Raw genomic sequence first — 22,014 nt, forward strand, 5'->3', positions numbered from 1 at the left:
ACAAGGCCAGGAAGAAATGACGTCGAGACCAGGACAAGACCAAGATCGTCGTCTTATGGTCTACATTAATAGCAGATACAGCTTCGGGCCAATCTACAGCAGCCTGACCAGCATTACTCCACATGCAGTAAAGGTTCAAACCCCAGGGACGGATTGCTTTTGGACCTTAGCTAGCACTGAAGACCATATCAACAATATTAGCATGCTAAGTGCTCAGGCTAAGTGAAGCTTGTTTTATACCAGGAGTGATGCGACTTGAGAAAACGCCTCGCACCAGCTGTCCGCCAGTGAGTGACTGTCCACCAGTGAGTGACTGTCCACCAGTGATTCCCGCTTCGGGCCAAGCTACAGCAGCCTGACCAGCATTACTCCACATGCAGTAAAGGTTCAAACTCCGGGCACGGCGTACGCAATACTCCCATTTACCATTTACTCATGGATTGCTTCCTAACGGGACGAGCAGCATCTCAGATGCGATTAGCGCCCATCACACTCTCGGCCAGCTCTCTAAGAAGCCGCTCCAGCCGCGCTAGCTGTTTATCTTTCCCACTCCAGCGTCCGCATTAGCATGACAGGTGTCATTCAGACCCCCGGCTTATTGAGATTCAGAACCAGCTCCTCCGTCCTGCCTCTTCGCTCACGCTGTCATTCCTCTGATCGCGGGGGCCGATGGATTGGATTCCTCGCAGGAGTGCCCTTGTCCCGTGCCTGCTGACCTTGTGGGGCTGAAGTCGGGCCGTGAAGAAGTGGTCAGCAAACTACGCTGAGCCGACCCCCAACTTACAGTGCCTTCAGTTGTGTCCTGAACGGATCGGGATAAAGGCACGGGTACCGTTTTGTGCAGAAGCGTGAGGGTCCACAGATTGCATCCTCATACAGTATGTCGGGCTACTACATGGCTACTAACACCCCCCCCCATCCCACCCCCCCCCCCCCCACACACACACACTCTCTCTCTCTCTCTCTCTCTTTCTCCACCGCCCACCCCCTTCCTTTGGACACAGTGTTTGAGGAGCACTAGCACTGCAGTACATCCAGCTTTGCTATAAATCACACCACAAGATCAGCCTCGCTTCGCCTGTGCTCTTGTTAGTCCCGCCCACCGCGCGTCTCCGATTGGCCAACCTGCCCCCCTACCCTTGCTCTTCAGCTGCAGCGATTGGCCCCCTTCACCACCCCCTCCTCCAGCTGCCAATCAGAACTCTACCCCCTCTCTTAGCCCCCCTACGTTAACGATGCACGTCGCGTCGATGCGCAGAAAGAGAGAGAGAGAGACACACACAGAGAGAGAGAGAGAGAGAGAGAGAGAGAGAGGGGGGAAGAGAGAAGAAACGAGAGCGTGCCACTCTCTCCAGTCTCTCAACGCTGATCTTCCTCTCGGTCTTTGCTGCTGCTGCTGCTGCTGCTCATCATCATCATCATCATCATCGTCACTGCTGTGTGAGGATGCGCTCTGCGTAATCGAGGGATTTCAGCGCTTTCTTCTTCTTGTTGTTTGTTTGTTTGTTTGTTTGTTGTTTTTTGGGTGCTTTTGGCACGCGCAAGGGTCGTGGGGAGAAGGGGAGGGGGGAGGACGAAGGAGAAGAGCCCCGTCTCGGTTTGGGACCCACTTGCAGGACATTTTTTTCCCTCCCTCTCTCTCTCTCTCTCTCTCTCTCTCTCTCTTTGGAGGAGGGGGGCTGAAGGTGCTTTCCGTTTTTTTTTTCTTTTTTTTTTGCTGATCCACTGCAGCGCGAGGACAAACGGGGAAAAGGAGCGCGTGCGTCCTGGTTAATAATTAATCAGATCAAGTCATTTGGGAGAGCACCGTACCTGAAAGTACGTCGCGAGGACGAAGAAGCATGGGTTGCTCGGTGCTGCGGTGCGCGCTGGCTGGCGCGCTGTTTCTGCTGGGTCTGCTCTCCAAAGGTAAGAACAGAGAGCGCGCGCGCGCGAGAGAGAGAGAGAGAGAGGTGGATGCATGGGTGGATGGATGGGTGGATGCTGAGAGTGAGAGAGGCTCACTAACATGAAGTAATAGAAGGATGGATGGAAAAAGCAACGGAGACCGAGGAAAACAGAGAGAGCGTGCGCACGCGCGCGCGCGCGCGCCCCAGAGAGCGTGGATGCTGGACTCGAATACTAATGCGGCGCGCTCGAGGGTCCAAACGAGGGTCCACCTTTCATATCTTGTTATCTCCATTTGCTGTTTTGTGCACGCGCGCTTTGCGTTTTACGGGCTCGCGCTGAAGGCTGAAGATCACAGCCGCCGCATCAGCAGCGCTACAGTCCGCGCGCGCTCCGCTCTCCGCGCGCTCACGCTCCACGACATACGAGCGCTGCATAGCAAGAGTTTTGGAGAGACTCTCTCCCTCCCTCCTCCTCCTCCTCCTCCTCCTCCCTCCCCCCCCCTCATTCCTCTGCAACAAGTCAACGCGCGAGCCGTTGCTGCACGTTCGCGCCAACGTGGCTCGAGCGTAGTGCTCTGGTATTGAGCAATAAGTAGGTCTGCAGTTTCTATGCGTGTGTGTGTGTGTGTGTGTGTGTTCGCGCGCGCGCGTGCGGACATCAGCATGCAACATCACGCGAGAGTGTGTGTTAGGTCATATAGGGGCATCCCGTGTGTATTGAACAGTGTAGGAGGTCATATGGTGTGACAGTATTTGGGTCATATGGGGTAACAGTGGGATTGGGTCAGACTGGACAGTGTGGTAGGTCATATAGTGTAACAGTGTTTGGGGCATTTGGGGGCGTCTGAGCATTTGGGGAATTATGTGTGTATTTGACAGGATAGTAGGTTGTTTAGGGTGACCGTATTTGGGTTAAATAGGGTGTCAGTGTGTTCAGGTCAATAGGCCGGGTAGTAGGCTAAGGCGTGTGGTGTGACAGTGTTGGGTCATATGGGGTGCCATTGTGTTTGGGTCAAATTGAGCAGCGTTTGGGTCATATGGGGAATCAGTGTGTTTGGGTCAAACTGGGCAGTATGCTAGGTCATGTAGTGGGACAGTGTTTGGGTCATGCTAGGTCATGTAGTGGGACAGCGTTTGGGTCAAACTGGGCAGTATGCTAGGTCATGTAGTGGGACAGTGTTTGGGTCATGCTAGGTCATGTAGTGGGACAGTGTTTGGGTCATGCTAGGTCATGTAGTGGGACAGTGTTTGGGTCAAACTGGGCAGTATGCTAGGTCATGTAGTGGGACAGTGTTTGGGTCAAACTGGGCAGTATGCTAGGTCATGTAGTGGGACAGTGTTTGGGTCAAACTGGGCAGTATGCTAGGTCATGTAGTGGGACAGTGTTTGGGTCAAACTGGGCAGTATGCTAGGTCATGTAGTGGGACAGTGTTTGGGTCAAACTGGGCAGTATGCTAGGTCATGTAGTGGGACAGTGTTTGGGTCAAACTGGACAGTATGTTATCAGTGTAACTGAAAGACATTGTGATTTACTGTGGGGTCATATGGGTTAACGTGTTTGGGTCATGTGAGGCAGTGTGTTGAGTGATATGGAGCATCAGTGCAATTACAGGGCAATTTTAGGTCATGTAGGACAGGGTCTATTATGAGGCAGCGTGTTAGGTACTATGAGAGTGCACTTGGGATAATGGGACAGTGTGTTTGGCAGTGTAATGCAGCATGTTTGGTATTTATGAGTCAGTGTGTTTGGAAATATGAGAATATGTGCTTGGTAATATTAGGTAATGCATTTGCTGTTATGAAGTACTGTGTACTATGAGTCAGTGTGTTTGGTATTTTAAGGCAGTATGTTTAATATTATGGGTTGATGTGTCTGGTATTAAGAAACTGCTTGGTATTGAGTGAGTGTGTTTGGTTTTATGAGGCAGTGGACTTGGTGTTATGGGTCAGTGTGCTTGGTATTATGAGCCGGTGTCTTTGATATTATGAGGCAATGTGTTTAGCATTATGGGGCAGTGTATTTAGCATTATGGGGCAGTGTGTTTAGCATTATGGGGCAGTGTATTTAGTATTATGGGGCAGTGTGTTTGGTATAATGAATCTGTGTTTGGTGTTATGAGGCAATGTGTTTAATACAATTGGGTAAAGTGTTTGGTAGTATGAGACAGTGTGTTTGGTATTATGAAGCTGTATTTGGTATTATAAGGCAGTGTGTTTGGTATTATGCGGCAGTGTGTTTAGTATTATGAAGCTGTGTTTGGCATTATGAATCAGTGTGTTTGGTGTTATGAAGCTGTATTTGGTATTATGAGGCAGTGTGTTTGGTATTATGAGGCAGTGTTGTTTAGTATTATGAAGCTGTATTTGGTATTATGAGGCAGTGTGTTTAGTATAATGAAGCTGTGTTTGGTATTATGGTATTATAGTGGTTGGTGTGGTGCAACAGATAACACCACCACCTACCATTGCGTTACAACACCACCATGTGGGAGACCAGGGTTCGATTCCCGGTCTGGGTGACTATGCTGCGCTACACCAATAAGAGTCCCTGGGCAAGACTCCTAACACTACATTGGCCCACCTCTGTAATACGAGTAACCTTGTAAGTCGCTCTGGATAAGAGCGTCTGCTAAATGCCATAAAAGTAAAGTAGAAGTATTATGAGGCAGTGTGTTTGGTATTCTGTGGCAGTGTGTTTGGTATTATGAGGCAGTGTGTTTGGTATTCTGTGGCAGTGTTGTTTAGTATTATGAAGCTGTGTTTGGTATTATGAGGCAGTGTGTTTGGTATTATGAGGCAGCGTGCTTGGTATTATGAGCCGGTGTCTTTGGTATTATGAGGCAATGTGTTTAGCATTATGGGGCAGTGTATTTAGTATTATGAGGCAGTGTGTTTGGTATAATGAATCTGTGTTTGGTGTTATGAGGCAATGTGTTTAATACAATTGGGTAAAGTGTTTGGTAGTATGAGACAGTGTGTTTGGTATTATGAAGCTGTATTTGGTATTATGAGGCAGTGTGTTTGGTATTATGCGGCAGTGTGTTTAGTATTATGAAGCTGTGTTTGGCATTATGAATCAGTGTGTTTGGTGTTATGAAGCTGTATTTGGTATTATGAGGTTTGGTATTATGAGGCAGTGTGTTGGTATTATGAGGCAGTGTGTTTGGTATTATAAAGCTGTGTTTGGTATTATGAGACAGTGTGTTTGGTATTATTAGGCAGTGTGTTTGGTATTATGAGGCAGTGTGTTTGGTATTATAAAGCTGTATTTGGTATTATGAATCAGTGTGTTTGGTATTATGAAGCTGTATTTGGTATTATATGGCACTGTTGTTTAGTATTATGAAGCTGTGTTTGGTATTATGAGACAGTGTGTTTGGTATTATGAGGCAGTGTGTTTAGTATAATGAAGCTGTGTTTGGTATTATGAGGCAGTGTGTTTGGTATTCTGTGGCAGTGTGTTTGGTATTATGAGGCAGTGTGTTTGGTATTCTGTGGCAGTGTTGTTTAGTATTATGAAGCTGTGTTTGGTATTATGAGGCAGTGTGTTTGGTATTATGAGGCAGTGTGTTTGATATTATGAAGCTGTGTTTGGTATTATGAGGCAGTGTGTTTGGTATTCTGTGGCAGTGTTGTTTAGTATTATGAAGCTGTGTTTGGTATTATGAGGCAGTGTGTTTGGTATTATGAGGCAGTGTGTTTGGTATTTTAAGGCAGTGTGTTTAGTATAGATAGATCAGTGATACATTTCTCAGATAAAAAATAATGAGGCATTATTATTAGCAAGCATCAGATGAATAAATAGCATCAGACGAATGAAGGCCCAGAAGATCTGTATCCAGCCTACACAGCAGAATCCCCAGAAGGCATTGAAGATATGGCCATGTATAATGAATGAGTCTAATCCTGTTATAACGTGGTTATAAGATGCATAATGCATAAATGCAATTGCTTTATTACACGTCATAATATTATAGATGCCTTAAATCTCAGATCAGCCAATATCAGACAGCAGGGTCATTATCACCTTCCCCTAGTCTAAATACATTACATTCTCGGTGCAGATGACTGATCTCGCTGATTTGCCTTCAAGGCTTGTCCGTGCTCGTAGTGCTGCATGCAGATCTCATCAGTGTGTCCCAAGAAGCTCAGCGTCTGGTTGTTCCTCAAGCAGGCACAAATGGCCCAGCTCACACGTCTACGTTTAAGCTTTGGTCATTGTTAAGTCTCCCAGGCTACCCACCACATGCTGGAAACACCTTGAGGGGAAGTCTAGCTGGGGACAAGTGGTCTGTTAAGATCTCCTGTGCACCTTACCTCCACGCTGTCGGCGATTAGCACATGCTGTTTTCGATTGGGTGAAATCGGGGGTTGCTGATTTGAATAAACAAATGACCACTTAATTGCAACGCTCTGATTAGGGAAGGCTAATGTGGATATTAGTGCTCTGTGTACACTGCAGCTTTGGCTACATTAACTGGTGGCACCTGGTGCCATTAAATATGATTGGGAAAGTGTAGCGCAGGGAGTCCGATCCCTGTGACGTCCCAGTGGGCCGCTGGCCTGCAGAGTTTAGAGTTTTCCTCAGATAACAAACACACAGATCTGACTCTTTATCTAATTAACATGCTTGACGTTGATTGGATGAGCAATTCATTACAATGCTATTTGGGAAGGCTAATGTGGACCTATGTTGATTGGCAGCTGATTCCTGGAGAATCCAATTGTAAGTGTACCAAAGGTTCTTAAGGGGACACAAGGTCTTCTCATGTTCATTATTTGGACACTGATCTGCATTTAGACCAGAGGAGGGCCGTCATTGTTTGGAAAGATGACCTCTGGTATTTGTCCGCCCTCTAAGAAAGTGAAGGTCTTTAAGAGATGCAGCTAGAAGAGGGGACAACATGTCCCTGCAGTCCTGGTGCCCTGGTGCGGGCTTTCTGAACTAATGCTTGGCGTTGATTGGACGAGATCTGGATTGATGGATTTGATTGGTAAACAAATGACCAGTTCTTTACAATGCTATTTGGGAAGGCTAACATGGACGATTCCTGGAGAATCCAATTGTAAGGGTAGCAAAGGTTCTTAAGGGGACACAAGGTCTTCTCATGTTCAGATCTGGAACATAAAGGGATCATCATTTGGTCACTGTAGTGAAGACGTCCGCACTGTTGATGCTAATAGAGGGCCGTCATTATGTGTAGAAAGATGACCTCCAGTGTTTGTCCGCCCTCTAAGGAAGTGAAGGTCTTTAAGAGATGCAGCTAGAAGAGGGGACAACATGTCCCTGCAGTCCTGGTGCCCTCCGAGATACTGGTTCATTGGCTCCGTTGCAAGTTCATGTTAGGATGTGTGGGCTTTTTTAACTATTGCTTGGTGTTGATTGGACGAGATCTGGATTGATGGATTTGATTGGTAAACAAATGACCAATTCATTACAATGCTATTTGGAAAGGCTAACGTGGACGATTCCTGGAGAATCCAATAGTAAGGGCACCAAAGGTTCTTAAGGGGACACAAGGTCTTCTCATGTTCAGATCTGGAACATAAAGGGATCATCATTTGGTCACTGTAGTGAAGACGTCCGCACTGTTGATGCTAATAGAGGGCCGTCATTATGTGTAGAAAGATGACCTCCAGTGTTTGTCCGCCCTCTAAGGAAGTGAAGGTCTTTAAGAGATGCAGCTAGAAGAGGGGACAACATGTCCCTGCAGTCCTGGTGCCCTCCGAGATACTGGTTCATTGGCTCCGTTGCAAGTTCATGTTAGGATGTGTGGGCTTTTTTAACTATTGCTTGGTGTTGATTGGACGAGATCTGGATTGATGGATTTGATTGGTAAACAAATGACCAATTCATTACAATGCTATTTGGAAAGGCTAACGTGGACGATTCCTGGAGAATCCAATAGTAAGGGCACCAAAGGTTCTTAAGTGGCCACAAGGTCTTCTCATGTTCAGATCTGGAACATAAAGGGATCATCATTTGGTCACTGATTGCATTTGTCCGCCCTCTAAGGAAGTAAAGGTCTTTAAGAGATGCATTTAGATGAGGGGACAACATGTCCCTGCAGTCCTGGTGCCCCCCTAGATACCGGTTCACTGGCTCCGTTGCAAGTTCATGTTAGGATGTGTGGGCTTTTTGATGGGCTTTACAAACTGACAACAGACCACTTCAGATTTTTCCACTGAAGCACACTTGACAATCCAGATGACATGCCTTCTGGGGAAGGGAAGCCCCTGGCAATTGACGGTTCCTTTTCTTGGAATTCAGCAGCCCAGCCCCCAAAGGACATGTCTGCATGTCTGCTGATTTGTATGCCAGGGGATGACCGCCTATCATCTGAGGGGGTCACTCGAGTTCAGACCCTCAGTTCTTGTGCGCCAATTGGACATTCTTGTCCTCTTGTCCTCTTGTCTTGTTTGAGAATTCTAGGAATAATAAAAGGTCTATGGGGCACGTTGTTTCTTGCAATAGGTGCCAAGAATCGATAAGATCATGGGAGAATAATAGTTTTACGGACAGTAATCAAGTAGCCTTTAGCCTTTCAGCCTTTCATGTGTCCTGGGTAGGTTTCAAGGTTTTGAGGGTATCTCGCAAGGGAAGAGAGAAGATAAAGAGACACCCATATGCAAGTGACCTACAGTGACCTCCCGGGAGAAAAGAGATACTTGAGCTTACAGCCATTGCCACCCGGAGTATAGACAGAAAGGCAGCGATAAAGAGAGAGAGCGAGAGAGAGCGAGAGGGGTGGGAGGGGGACGGAGCAGACCAGGCTGCCTGTCTTGGTTGGAACACATACTTTGGCGAGACATTTGTTTTTGCGATGAATGCTAATTACACCAGAAAACAACAGATACCCCTGAACAGTGCCCAAGGACAACTGCTTTCATCAAGCCCACCTTGGTCCGTCCCACAGCACCTTCTCCTCCATCTAATTACTGTCAGAATCATTAACTAGGTCAAACAGCCCGCTTGTGTTAGCATTGCGGCGCATCTAACCAAACAGAGTCCATCAAGAGCGCAGCACCACATAAAAGATTCAGCGAAGACGCAGAAACATGCTCCTCCGCCTGCATTACGGCGGCGGCAGCAGTCGGCCCGAGATACAGTCATCACTCAAGCCTGTGGATTTCCCCGTGCCATTTCAGAGTGGAGGTTATTGATGGTATTATCTAAGCCGCCGGGTTTATGTCTAGCGTGGCACCTATGCTCCAGATAGAAAAAGGCAGAGGAGAAAAAAGCATTCCGAGGTTCTTGAGCTTATAACTTTGGGCGATCCAGTTACTGTCAGTTGCTGTAACGATACAGTTGTGCCTGGCATTAAAGGGTTCTGAGGAGTCTAATCTTATTTAGGGAAGCTTTCGAGTTTTCATCTTTTTATCACAACTACAGAACAGACCGTGCTTGAGGGATGCTTTGACAGGATACGGTTTTCTACAGCTTTGAACTCGTAACCTTGTAGTTATTGATTTGAGGCCTCTTACCATGCGACCATTCCTGCAACTCCAAGAATTCCCTCAGTGCAATTGGCAGGGATCCAATTTCCAATTGGCTGAGAAGGCAAATTGGACTTTTGATAGTTTGTCAAATCCAGAACCCAACAACCCAATCAAGGATCCCGTGCAGGTGAATGTGTCATTTGGACAAAGTGTCAGATCCCTTTAGGTCCCAGTGGGCCCCTAGCATCTCAATTAACACACATGATCTGACTCATTAACTAATGAATATGCTTGACGTTGATTGGACTTGTGGATTTAAATTCATTACAATGCTATTTGGACTCCAGGAATCCCCTTAATCCAGTTGTCAGGGATCTTATTTCCAATTGGCTCAAGGCAAATTGGACTTGGACTTGATAGTTTGTCAAATCCAGAACCCAACAACCCAATCAAGGATCCTGTGCAGGTGAATGTGTCATTTGGTTTGTTGGAATAGTAAAAGAACAGAGAGTCTGATCCCTGTTAAGTCTCTATGGGCCACTGGCCTGCAGAAATCTGAGGTTCTCTCAATTAACACACATGATCTGACTCATTAACTAATGAACATGCTTGACGTTGATTGGACTTGTGGATTTAAATTCATTACAGTGTTATTTGGACTCCAAGAATCCCCTTAATCCAAGTGTCAGGGATCCTATTTCCAATTGGCTCAGAAGGTGAATAGGATTTTTGATAGTTTGTCAAATCCAGAACCCAACAACCCAATCAAGGATCCCGTGCATGTGTCATTTGCTTTGTCGGCAGCAAGACGCCTTGCTACTGTAGCATATGGGTGACAAGTGGGGTCAATGCATATGGCACATGTCAGCCAGCTTGTTTCCCCCCAGGGTGCTTCAGAAGCAGAAACTGGATGCCCAACTTTGGCTTGCGGATAACAAACGGGAGATGGGGGAATAGGGTGCCGCTGACTGCCAACCCCAACAGATGCCTCCTTGTTGAAACCCACAGCCCCCCACAGCTCCCCCCCTGTACATGTTAAATCTGAGTCACTGATGTGCAAGATGTATCTCATCCACTTCTTCTCTAGACCTGGCTTGGCTTCGGTCTTCACTTATCATTTACTGTATCTGGAATGTGCAGATAGTCTCTCAGCATGTAGAGAAGATGTAGGAAGGTCTGAGGCTCAGGCTAGATGACCAGTGGGATGCAGAAGAGAGCAGCTGACGTAATCGTTCAGCCCAGGCAGAGCGATTCAGCAGGCCGAAGCAGCAGGGTGTTGAGAGTGGTGGCCGGGCGTGGTGCCCAGAGTTCTGCATGTGCTCACTGCACCTGTTGGATGAAGGTTTGACAGACTGGACTGTTGTCAGGGCAATATTATGAGACATCACCATGGCGAGCAAACCAGGCGCTGTCTTGTGAAAATCTCGGAAGTTACTTGGTTAACTTTTTTTCTTACACCATTTAAAATGACCTGTTATCTCACGATTACGGCAATTACATTTCCTTGCCATTACATGTAAAACCAGCCACCACCTGGTTTTCGAACTGCCTGCTTGGAAGACAGGGCCGGCTAGGAACTGTATAAGTGATGTGGGGAGAGAGAGAGAGAGAGAGAGAGAGAGAGAGAGAGAGAAAGACATCGACCTACCTGGAGAGACCAAGGTCGGTTGTGCTGTCTAGGGCTCTGGCTGCTGATGGCAGGCGCCATGACCCAGCGATCCTCAGGTCACAGTGCCAGTGTCTTAAGTCTGTTGTGGCTTCTGTGCAAGTGGCCTATGCCATTGCCAAAACACTAGACTGGCGGGGGCTGGGGGGTCGTATTGCCACTGTGTTGACCCTTGGTGTATTACAAGTAACAGCAACTGAAACTGATTATGTTGAAGTTGGAGCAAAAGAGCTGTTGTTTACTAAAAATTCTGCAACTAAAGGAAGAGCAGACATCAGAGGAGAGCAAAGTCCATATGGTCATTGAACCGACTGAGGCAGAAGGAGAGTGGAATTTCTGTGCTTGTCCAGCCACTGAGAGACACGGCGAGGACATGCAGGTACATGGCATGTACAACCATTTATCTCACACCAGTGTACGCACAGTCGTGCTCCATGTCGTGCTCCTTGGTGTCGAGCCTTGGTGTAGTGATGGATGATCAGTTATCGTTCTCAAGTCATGTTGCAAATGTAACTCGGTCCTGCAGATTTATCCTGTACAACATCCGGAGAATTCGACCCTTCCTCTCTAGAGAGTCGCCCAGGTGCTCAGATGTTCAGTCTCTCGTCACTTCAAGACTTGACTACTGCAGCTCTCTTCTGGCTGGTCTCCCTCTGCGCACCATCAGGCCCCTGCAACTCATCCAGAATGCAGCGGCACGGGTCGTCTTCAACGCTTCTAAGTTCAGCCATGTTCATCTCCTCCACTGCTGCTGCGTTCTCTCTTCACTGTAGCTTCCTGTAGCTGCTGCCCAGGTCATCAGATTCAAACCCCTGACTCTGGTCTACAAAGCCAAGACTGGACCAGCCAGCCCCTCCGTACTTGATGGCTATGGTCAAAAGCCGATCTGCACCAAGAGCCCTTCCAGCTTCAAGTACGGCTCGGCTCGACCCGCCATCCTTTAAGATCCACGGAAGCCGAGCGTCCAGACTTTTCTCTGTCCTGCACCGAAGTGGTGGAACGAACCTCCCCTGGGTGTCCGAACTGGGAGTCCAACGCTCGCTGTCCTCAAACCCAGACTGAAGACCCTCCTCTTCTGAGAGTACTTGGGTGAATAGTAGAGTATTATGGTCTCCTTATTGACTTGTGTTTAGTAGAGTCTAAACTTAGAGGATCTTTGAATTTTTAGTCTATTTAAACTAGCTGAGGTTTTTTTGAGTAAATAACAAAGCACTTTTGTAAGTCGCTCTGGAGAAGAGCTGAATCCAATAAGCAATAAGATGCTACCAAGGGAACCAATAACAGTTGAGGTCTGCTTTACCATGACGTGTAGTTATGGCAAAGGCTTTGGCTTAGGGTTCACCCTACGCTGTACCTCATGTGCAAGGAGGCGTATTGATTCAGCAGATGATGAAGCAGGGCGCACTTGTGAGTGCAGTTATCAAGGCCAAAGCGAGGGGTATATACACTGCATATACACTGTAAACCTGAGGCAAATGATGATGAGGGCAGGGTTGTCATACAGAGAAGAACCAGGTGGGAAGATCGGAGGTCGGAGGCTCGGATAAAAACAAACACCGGTGGGAAAGCACATGGGCAAAGTGTTACACTTACAGTGATGTACAAGTGACCTTCCTGCCTTTGATGAGGGAATCTTGACTGACCTTGGCGTTCGGAGGACGCTGGAGAGGTCAGCCGGATCAAATAGCTTCTATTTGAACGAGTCCCCTTTTAGCCAGTGCGGCTGATCTCTTGCAGCGGTGCGATCGCAGGCAGGCGCAGGCACGTGCCGTCCTGTCCTCGTACGCTGCCATGCTCGCAATTAGGTCCGGAATAATAAATGAGGATTGCGGCGCGATGATTATTCATTACTGTAATTACAGTCATTATAAGTCTATGGAGTTGAGAAAAATGGAAATGAATTTGGTTAGCTTGTGGCGTGGGACGAGTTCTTTCGCCATGTATAATTACTGTAATACTAGCCACTTCCTCCCCTGTAGTCCCACTCCCAGTGCGAAAAGCCCTCCGCACTGCCTCGCGTATGAATATGTGCATGAGCAAAAAGCTCGGCCTCTAATAAAAGCGGGGAGAAAAGACCCATGTTTTATTTAGCAATGGAGGAGAGAGATCAGTCGAGTGGCGGTAGAGTGGGTGTTGAGGCTGAAATGAGTGGTGTGAGACGTACACACACACACACACACACAGACAAATACGCCGCACTCCTCACCCACACACTACCAAATGCATTCACGTACATGCAAGGACACAAAGCTGACGCCTACATGGCTAGCATTCTAATACACACGCTCTCACACTCATGTACAGCCACAGTTTTCGTCCACAAGCAAGATGAATTTGAGCCATTCCGCCGGAGAAGGCACTCCAGGCGCCCAGGAGGGCTCCCTGAGAGGGACCACCTATGTATTCATACAACGCCAACCGCCGCCCTGTAAATAACGCCCATCGATCTATTATCAATACTCCACTAGTATAGGGACAAGCTAATAAGTCTAGTGCTCTCTCCCGGCGCTTGCACCCAGGCTGCGGATTGAGCCGTCGAGGGAGAGTTGTTGTGTGTTTGAGCGCGATAGTGTGTGTGTGGGGAACCAGAGGGTTACGAGTGCATCTCCAGACCAGAGCTGAGATTGGAGTGGGCTCTTTGCGCCGTGGGACGAGGATGAACAAGCGCTGCCTGATTTCTCTGTGTCCTCATTATGGCAGACAAGGTGCTCGGCCGCAAATCAATGAAAAAAGGCTTAGGGACTAGCACTAGCCGTAGTGCGTGATTGGCCTATGCGTATGAGTGTGTTTGCGCACACGTGCCCAGCGTAGTCCGGCTGCCGAGACATGTTTGATGCCGGCTTGTTAAGTTTTGCCAGGAGCTACGCCAGGAGTAGTGGGTGCTTATACCCTACAAATTAGCATGGTGCTAACTGCATGTCTGCACACTAGCCTTGAAAAGCATTCAGCTGTGGGTTCTGATACTGTGTGGCATTAAGTTCTCTACAAGAATGTAGAAGGTTGTACCTAATATCTAATGGATAAGGATGAGGGATAATCTCTGAAGATAATTACACAGATTAAAACAATAGTAGCCGCCATCTGGACACTCAAAATGTGTGATAATTTATGTCATACAGTGTTACAGTAGATACAAAAAGGATGTCATAAAGGGTTCTATTAAAATAAGTGCATTTAAGATGGTTAAGAAGACTGATGGGCATACTTAGCAGAAAGACAGACCGATCCGGATGCTCTCTCCGGTCATGTGTCTCTCGCCCTTTCAATCTAAAAAAATTCAATTTCTGGGACGTGGGGCGACAGACAGGGAGCTGCTATGAATAAAGGAGGGGCGGTGATATCTGATAGCTATAGTAATAGCAGAACCCTCTTGAGGCCTGTATATGCTTACACAAAAGTTTGTGGACACCCCTTCTAATGTGAATGCATTCATACACAGCTCGTCTCGTCCCTGTAGAGAAGTACTGCCAGTAGAGAAAGGACTCTCTGGAGCAGATGTACATAAACCTTTTGGGACTATGCCATGCAGCGTTACATGAGATTAACAGTTTGCCATGTATGTTATACAGTGATACGTGAGAGTAAGAGTGTCATAGAGTGTCAAGTGAGATGTAAGAGCAGTATGTTGTACAGTATTGCGTTAGATTAAGGGCTCATCGCAATGCTCGTTGCTGTCTTACACCCCACCAACAGTCTATTTTCACTCCCTCCTTATACGTAGTTTAAACAGCAGCGCTGCTTGTGAATATATCTACGCTGACAGGTGCGGGGGTCTCGAAATGAAGGGTGTTCAGGTCAGTTTCTGGAGTATTGCTCTGTATCTCAGCAACAGAAAACACAGCAGGAGCTCCACTGACTGACATTGTCAACAGTCAGACGTTCGTTCGTTGCTATCTCGGCAGTAAATTGTCAACACAGCCCGACGCTCGTACACCCCCTGCACACTTTACACCACTGAAATATCAACTTGCCAAGGTCAGTCTGACCGCACCTGGCTCTTAAAGGGATGGCGAGTGACACACTGATTGGTTTATTACTGCACGTTACTCCCCAAAAAAAACACACCCATGATTCATTAAGAGACTCATTTCATTACTTTTTTTGGCTGTTTTGAGTCGAGCAAGGCGAACTTTTTGCGTCGTTACCATAGCAAAGACCCACCGACACGCCCCCTAAATCACAGCTCGCCTGAAAAGATCGCTAAAATAGGGCCCTAGGAGTGTCATAGAGCGTTACATTAGATTACCTGTATCTCATACTATGCCATGACTAGAGATTGCCTTTCGGTATCTAGGCGTATTGTTGTTGTTATTGGACAGACGGCAACTGAAAATGTTAGATCGGATCTGAGAAAGGAAGAAAAGAAGAACTTCATTTCAAATCTGTAACTAATCTGTCTGAAACAGCAGATACTCACACTGTGTAATCTGATGATGATAGCTGTGTGCTTCTTCCTGTGGGGTGGTGGGGGGGGTGGTGTTTATAGGAGCTTGACAGCCTCCTTTCAGATGCTGATCTAAAGCTTCGATGAAAAACAGCCCTTTTTAAAGCTTAGGAGTTTATAAAGAAATAAAACTCAATATTTGAATATTTCCGCTGCGGATATCGGTAAGGTTGCTGCAGTGCAGGCTGGAGCGGCTGCACTTGGTTAAACTGCAGTCATTTTTAATGCAGAGTTATTACCCCACCATTAATGGTGAAACCGTGAGTTCCTGACGGTACGAGCGACGCCCTCATCGCTTATTCCTCCATTCTGCTCCCCTCTTCTGGCACAGCTTATCCGTGTCAGAAGCACAGCTACAGCGAACCACAGCAGCCGCAGAACAGATGGAAATGTCATAAGCCCCTTTTTTTCAGGGTGGGTTGTTTTTTTTTTTATATTTATTTATTTTTTATTATTAATGCTTCTTGTCAGATTTGAGAACATCTTCAATGTGTTGTTAGCGTTCCTGACACCTAAACGACAGACCGTATTTCAAGTCGTCGGGCTGAAAACTTCAGCAGCTCATGTTGTTGGGAGAGTTTGTCACGGAGGTGAATCCCCCCCCCCCCCACATTATTATTATTCTGGTACCTTTGATGATGATATATTAATAGCCGAAACCCATTTCTCATTTTAGGGAGGTAGCATCACCACACCCATCCTCCGCTACAAGCCCTGGGCTTGTTTTATGTCAGAGGAAACCATTAGGACACCCCATGAAACATATTATTAAATGACACAAGTATTGGGACACCTTCACATCCCATCCCATTCTAACCCATAGGCTGTATTAATATGGAGCTGGTCCTCCTTTGCTCTAAGCTCTACCAGCAGCAGCAGGTCTGGAGCTCTGCAGTTATGGAGTCAGTTGGAGGCTTTTCTGCACTCTGCTCTGAGCTCAGCACTCGGCCCTGACCCCGCTCTGTAACTTTACGTGGTCTGACAGACACTCGGTGGACACTGAGCTGCTCTCTGTGAGCTGTTCCTCCTAAACTCTTCCACTGTTCAATAATAACACCACTCACAGCTGATGGAGGAAGATCTAGGAGGGAAGGTCTAAATTTCACCAGCTGACTTGTAGTTGTTGGTGCAGCGGTGTCTCCTATTACATACAGAACCATGCTGGAGTTCAGTGAGCTCTTCAGAACCTCCCGTTATTTCACTGATGTGTGGAAGAAAGGCCGACTGCAGGGCTGGGGCTTGATTTTATACACCTGTGGCAATGAGACTGAATGGGACACCTGAATTCGAAGACTATTAAGAGGTGTGTCCCAATACTTTTGTCCACACAGTGTACTCTTGTGTAATGAAAGTGTGCTATTCCATCTTTCTTTCTTTTGTTTCCTCTCCTTCTCTCTCTCCGTTCACATCTCTCTCCTCGTCCTCCAGTGTAACTCCAGGCGTGTGTCGGTTTCGCTGCTCTTCCCCTATTCTTCCTCATTGCATCAGCTCCCTGTTGCTCCATGAAACCTGACATCCAGCCAGCTCCGATGCTTTATGTACTGGAAAGCTGTACAGTGTGTACTGTAAAACTCTGAAGTGTCGTAATACCAGCGTGGCTCTGCTGCAAATGAGCCAAGCATATTCCGCACCTCGTCTCAGACACTGTCTGCTCACTGTGCGCATCCCAGCCATACGACTTACTCAGAACAGCAGTGAGCGAGGCGGGGGGGTGTGGGGGGTTGTGCAGTACTTCATGTACTGTAACTTCATTAGGGTCGTCTGCTGAAGAGAAAGACAACAGACAACAAAATGGATAGAAGGGACTAATGAAGGATTACCCTGTCCTCTGTGACTTTAGGTCCACCATCAAGTGCTTAAAGGACCAATCCGGAGAACAGAGGTCGAGGTCAGCAGTGAATCTGATCTGTCTGTAAAATGATGGATCTCAGAAATTGTCATTTTAGTTGAGTTTTAATTAAATAAAATCAATTCAATTTTTTATATTTTTAGTGGTGCTTTGTAAAAAATTTAATGCACTATTGAAATTAATAAAGATAATTAAGCACAATTAAGTACAATTATGAATTATATTAATAAAAGAAAAATACAGTTTAATAATAAATAATCTTAAATTAAATATTTAATTAAATATTAACAACCATGTACATATTAGGTATATTATTATGAACATTATAAATTATATATATATATTATTTATATATTTAATAATATAAATAGTAAATCATATAATAATAATAAATAATATCCCATCACCTGACAAAACAAGTTAACCTAAAGCCCCTGGAAACCAAACTCTGAGTTTTCTTCCTAATGAAGCTAATCTGGCTCCTCAGGGCCCCTTAGTGTAAATCTACAAAGTCTGTCCAATGCAGATCTTCCCAAAGTCTAAAAAACCTCTGCTATATTTCAATGGAATGGGTGGAATGGGTGGTCCAAAAGAATGGGTCAGGGTTACTTCATCATACCCCTGACCAATCACAAGGCTAACCTGGCGCCGGCCTCTCTTTGAGTCTGAGTTGAGTTCAGTCTGAATCTAAAGCTAAACCTGGTGAGCTAAAGCTCAAACTGCGACTCACAGCCAGGAAGAATGGCCAGTAGAAAGCCATCTCCTCTGGACAGTAGAGACAGCTGGCCCAACAGAAGCAGGACACACTTTTTTAAAATACCCTTGATCCCATAAGAAACAATGAATGAGTATGAATGAGAATGGCGTCCCAATACTTTTGTCCATTTAGCATATGTCCAAGCCAAAAACAGCTCAGGAACCTTTTATTTTAGTAGCGCCGCTGGGGAGTTGGGGGTGATGAGGTGGGGTGGTGATCTTCTCACACTCACTAACACTGACTTCACTAACGCTCTTGTTGCTGAATGCAATCAAACACTCACAGCAATGCTTCTCCAAAATCTACTAGACAGTCTTCTTTTCTGGACAGCAGAGACGGTTACTCCAACAAAATCAGCAGGAACAGCTCTTTTTTTAACAGCCTTGATTTCCAAAGAAACCTGAATGAGCAGGTGTCCCAATACTTTTGTCCATACATTGTGTGTAAACGAGCTTTGTTCTGATTGGCTGCCGTGCATGTATGTTGCCTCATTGGAAACACTCCTTATAGCTTCAGCATGAGTGGGTGGGTGGGGCTAAACTGCTGTAGGCTGAATGCTTGTGGCTGTCTGGCTTGGGGATACGCTGAGGAACCTGCAGGTCTTATAGAGCACTGCAGTTTTCCATCATGTGGAGCCTTTCGATACACACCTAGAACAACCCACATTTCGACCAGATCCTTGGAGAGCCCCTTCCGGGGGATATCTGGACTGAATCAGATGATAGCTTGTGGATTTACTGTTCGGACGCTACAGGTTGCGCCCAGAGGAGCGAGGCCTTGTCTAGATCCCAGAGCTCCTGCAGCCATATGGAGCCATTGAAGCGATTTCTATTTAACAACAGCGCAGTGGAATGACGCGGCGCAGCAAATGCTAAGTAATGGTCTGGGGTGGAGGATTTTAGCTGTCTCTCCGTCTCTGACAGCGAGCAGCGCTGGGGGTGAAACAGAGCGGCGGTGGAGGGCAGGAGAGACAGAGGAAAATACATAAAGCTGAGGAAAACAGATCAATAAATATTTCAGCAGCTGCTCCCTACTCACACACACACTCTCTTCCTCAAGCCAAATGGGGGAGGGAGGGGAGATACAGGGTAGGACACAGCAAGACTGAATTTTAGAGAGAACGAGAGTGAGAGAGAGAAAGAGAGAGAGAGAGAGAGGTGCGTGGAGAATAAGAGAGAGAGAGCGAGGGGCAAGTAGAGACACAGATCACTAATGAGTTCCACGATGCGCTGAGCTCCGCTGGGATCGGGACTGCTGGAGAAAACTTTAGAGGGCCAGAAAAGCACACAGCGTGAGGATGGCATTTCAGCGCTGATGTCTGCTCATGCTGAGCGTAGTTTCGCCCTGTCCTTACCTCCCATTTGCCGCGTCTGGGAGATGCAACTGCACTGATGACTGTATTTGTGTCGCTAATCCATCAGTCAGTCAACTAAAAACATGGACGCTGTGTTTCCCTTCCCAGACTGTCCGCCATGTTGTCACATTTGCTACCAGGGTCTGCTTAGTAGAGGCCAGAAGCGGAGCCAGATTTGCCTAGTCATTCGGTAGAGCCCCCCCAGCCCCCCTTCTCCCAGACCAAGCCGCAGTGCTGTGCGCTGTATTTAGGTCTGTTTTGGCCGTTTTGCTGCTTGCTGCTTAAACTTTGCTGGAGTAGCATGCTCACTGCAGTGTTTTAGGGTTGGTTTTGTGTTCTCAGATTTCAAAAATATCTGGACATATGTGGACAAGGCCTCTGGAGCAATAACTATATATAAGAGTATATCTAAAAGGCAGGTTTCTTTGCTGGGAACAGGGTTGAGTTTTTTTTTTTTGCATAGTCTTAGCAAATGCATGGTGTGGTTAAGTAGCGGCTCTACTAATGGCATTACGACATTCCAATGATTATTATTTCACTTACTTTATCTCACATCTGGATAAAATAAAATGCAATAAAAACTAAACTGGTGATTTTGAGACAGTACATTTGCCACAGCAACATAAAAAAACTCCACATTGGTAGCTTGTTTTGTTTCTGGCATAAAACCGTGTGAGATGGAGTTAAAAAGACCTGCTGTTTGAACACAATGAGAAAAACCTTGTCAGATGAGCTTCAACCTTGCGCTGTATTTAGGTCTGTTTTGGCCGTTTCGCTGCTTCTTGAGGAATTTGACTTCAGCTTTTGTAGGGTTTTAGCACCCCCTGCTGGACTAGCATGTTCACCGCAGTGTTTTAGGGTTGTTTTTTGCGTTCTCATGTGGATGGGGTGATTTTCAAAAATGCTGCTGGAGACCTTTCAAAAATATCTGAACACATGTGGACAGGGCCTCTAGAACAATAACTATATCTAAGGGTATGTCTAATATCAGATTTCTTTGCAGGGTAACAGGGTTGATATTTTTTTAGCACAGCATTAGAAAATACATGACATGGTTAACTAGCGACTGTACTAATGGCGTTATGTTGCTCTAATGGTATATATTATTATTATTTACTTTTTATTTATTACTAAATATATTATTTACCTCAGTTATGTATAAAATGACATTTATATTTGTATATAAAATTCATATATTTCTATTTAAATAACAATAAAAAAATTGTTGTCGTGTCAGCGTGACTTTGTTATTCAGTGTCACTGAAAATAAAGGTGAGTGAGGTCAGATTCTGCCACTGTGGCTTTCTCGTTTTAGGTCTTTATGTCTTGTTGATTTCTTCTGCTGTCACTGATTACTGATTCTGCGAAGCTGATGTGATTTGATGTGATTTGATGTAACGTCATTACATTTTCATCCTGAAAACGTTGCACACGTCGACATGCGACAACAAGGGAGGCCTCAGTAACACCCCTTGAGACAAACCTGGGCTGACATTAGCAACTCGTCGCCTCCTATTGTCAGCATTCGGCTAATCACCACGCACTCGCCTCGAGTCAGGTTGTTAGATAACCTCCGACTCAGGCCGTGTGACACACGGTTAGCGCTAAACATGGAGGAAAAGTGGTTAGCATAGCTAGAAGAGAGCGGTAGCCATCATCCCGAAGCCCATCGTCCCATCTTTTGTCCACAGTATGTTGTTCTGCTCGACTACATTTGTCATAAGGTGTTTTCACCACGCCTTCACTTTGAGTCGGCGAGAGTCAGGGCGAGGGAAAGCGCGACAGAACGAGAGAGAGGGAGAGAGAGAGAGAAGGGACACGACCAAGGTGTTATGAAAAAAAATATGATGGAGGTAGTTTCTTTGGCGACTGGAGAAGAGACAGATGGCGAGTGGGGAGATGGCAGAGAGAGAGAGGGAGCGAGAGAGAGAGAAAGAGAGAGAGAGAGAGAGAGAGAGTGCTATCTAGATTGATCTGAAGGCAAAGTCATTACGCACCATCATAAACAACAGGTTTCTCTGACCGCTAAGGAACGCGCGACTAGCGCTGTGCGTAGGAGTGCGCTAGCGTTTCCCCGGTCCCCTGAATGGCCCTGCAGAAGCGGCGGTGGCAGCGAGGAGCTGGCACTGAAGTGAAATCATCCTCATTAGTCCGTCATTGCAGTGAGACGAGCCACAACTACTAGGCTATTAGCCTAGGCTGGGCCTCGCTAATGAAAACGTCGGCTTTTTCACCCCTGCGTTAGCCGAGGCTTGGTACAAAGGGCTCCGGTGTCGGATCGGGGCGGCACCCTGTTATTTTTCTCCGGGAAAGCTTAATGTGGACGCGACAGAGGCCGGTAATAAACAGTTAGCGACTCTGGGACGTCCCCTTTTGTAAGGCCAGGCCTTGCTAGCCGTCCTCGGAGATGAAGAGATCTAGCTCAATTTCCTTGTCACTTGTTCAGACTGACACTTGATAGATATTCCGGCTGTGGAGGCGCTGATAGGATTTCCCAGCAATAAAGGACAGATATTAACATCGCATTCACTCGGGGAGGACTCGGCTAGGTGGAAATTTCACTGAGGATTAGCGTGCGGCAGAGCGCTAAAGGAGTAGCGGCTGCTGCGCTTCCC

General features: G+C 46.6%; 1 protein-coding gene across 1 annotated transcript in view; it reads left to right on the forward strand.

Moving 5' to 3' along the window:
- Positions 1-1,281: 1,281 nt before the first annotated feature.
- iglon5 (IgLON family member 5) overlaps positions 1,282-22,014 on the forward strand; it is a 217,835-nt gene continuing 197,102 nt past the window's right edge. The window contains exon 1 of the mRNA XM_072692460.1: positions 1,282-1,908. Within this exon, the coding sequence (XP_072548561.1) occupies positions 1,842-1,908 (67 nt within the window). The 5' untranslated portion in view covers positions 1,282-1,841. The remainder of the gene's footprint in view (positions 1,909-22,014) is intronic.

Source organism: Salminus brasiliensis, chromosome 1, assembly GCF_030463535.1.
Source record: "Salminus brasiliensis chromosome 1, fSalBra1.hap2, whole genome shotgun sequence".
In the NCBI taxonomy this organism is placed as follows: Eukaryota; Metazoa; Chordata; class Actinopteri; order Characiformes; family Bryconidae; genus Salminus; species Salminus brasiliensis.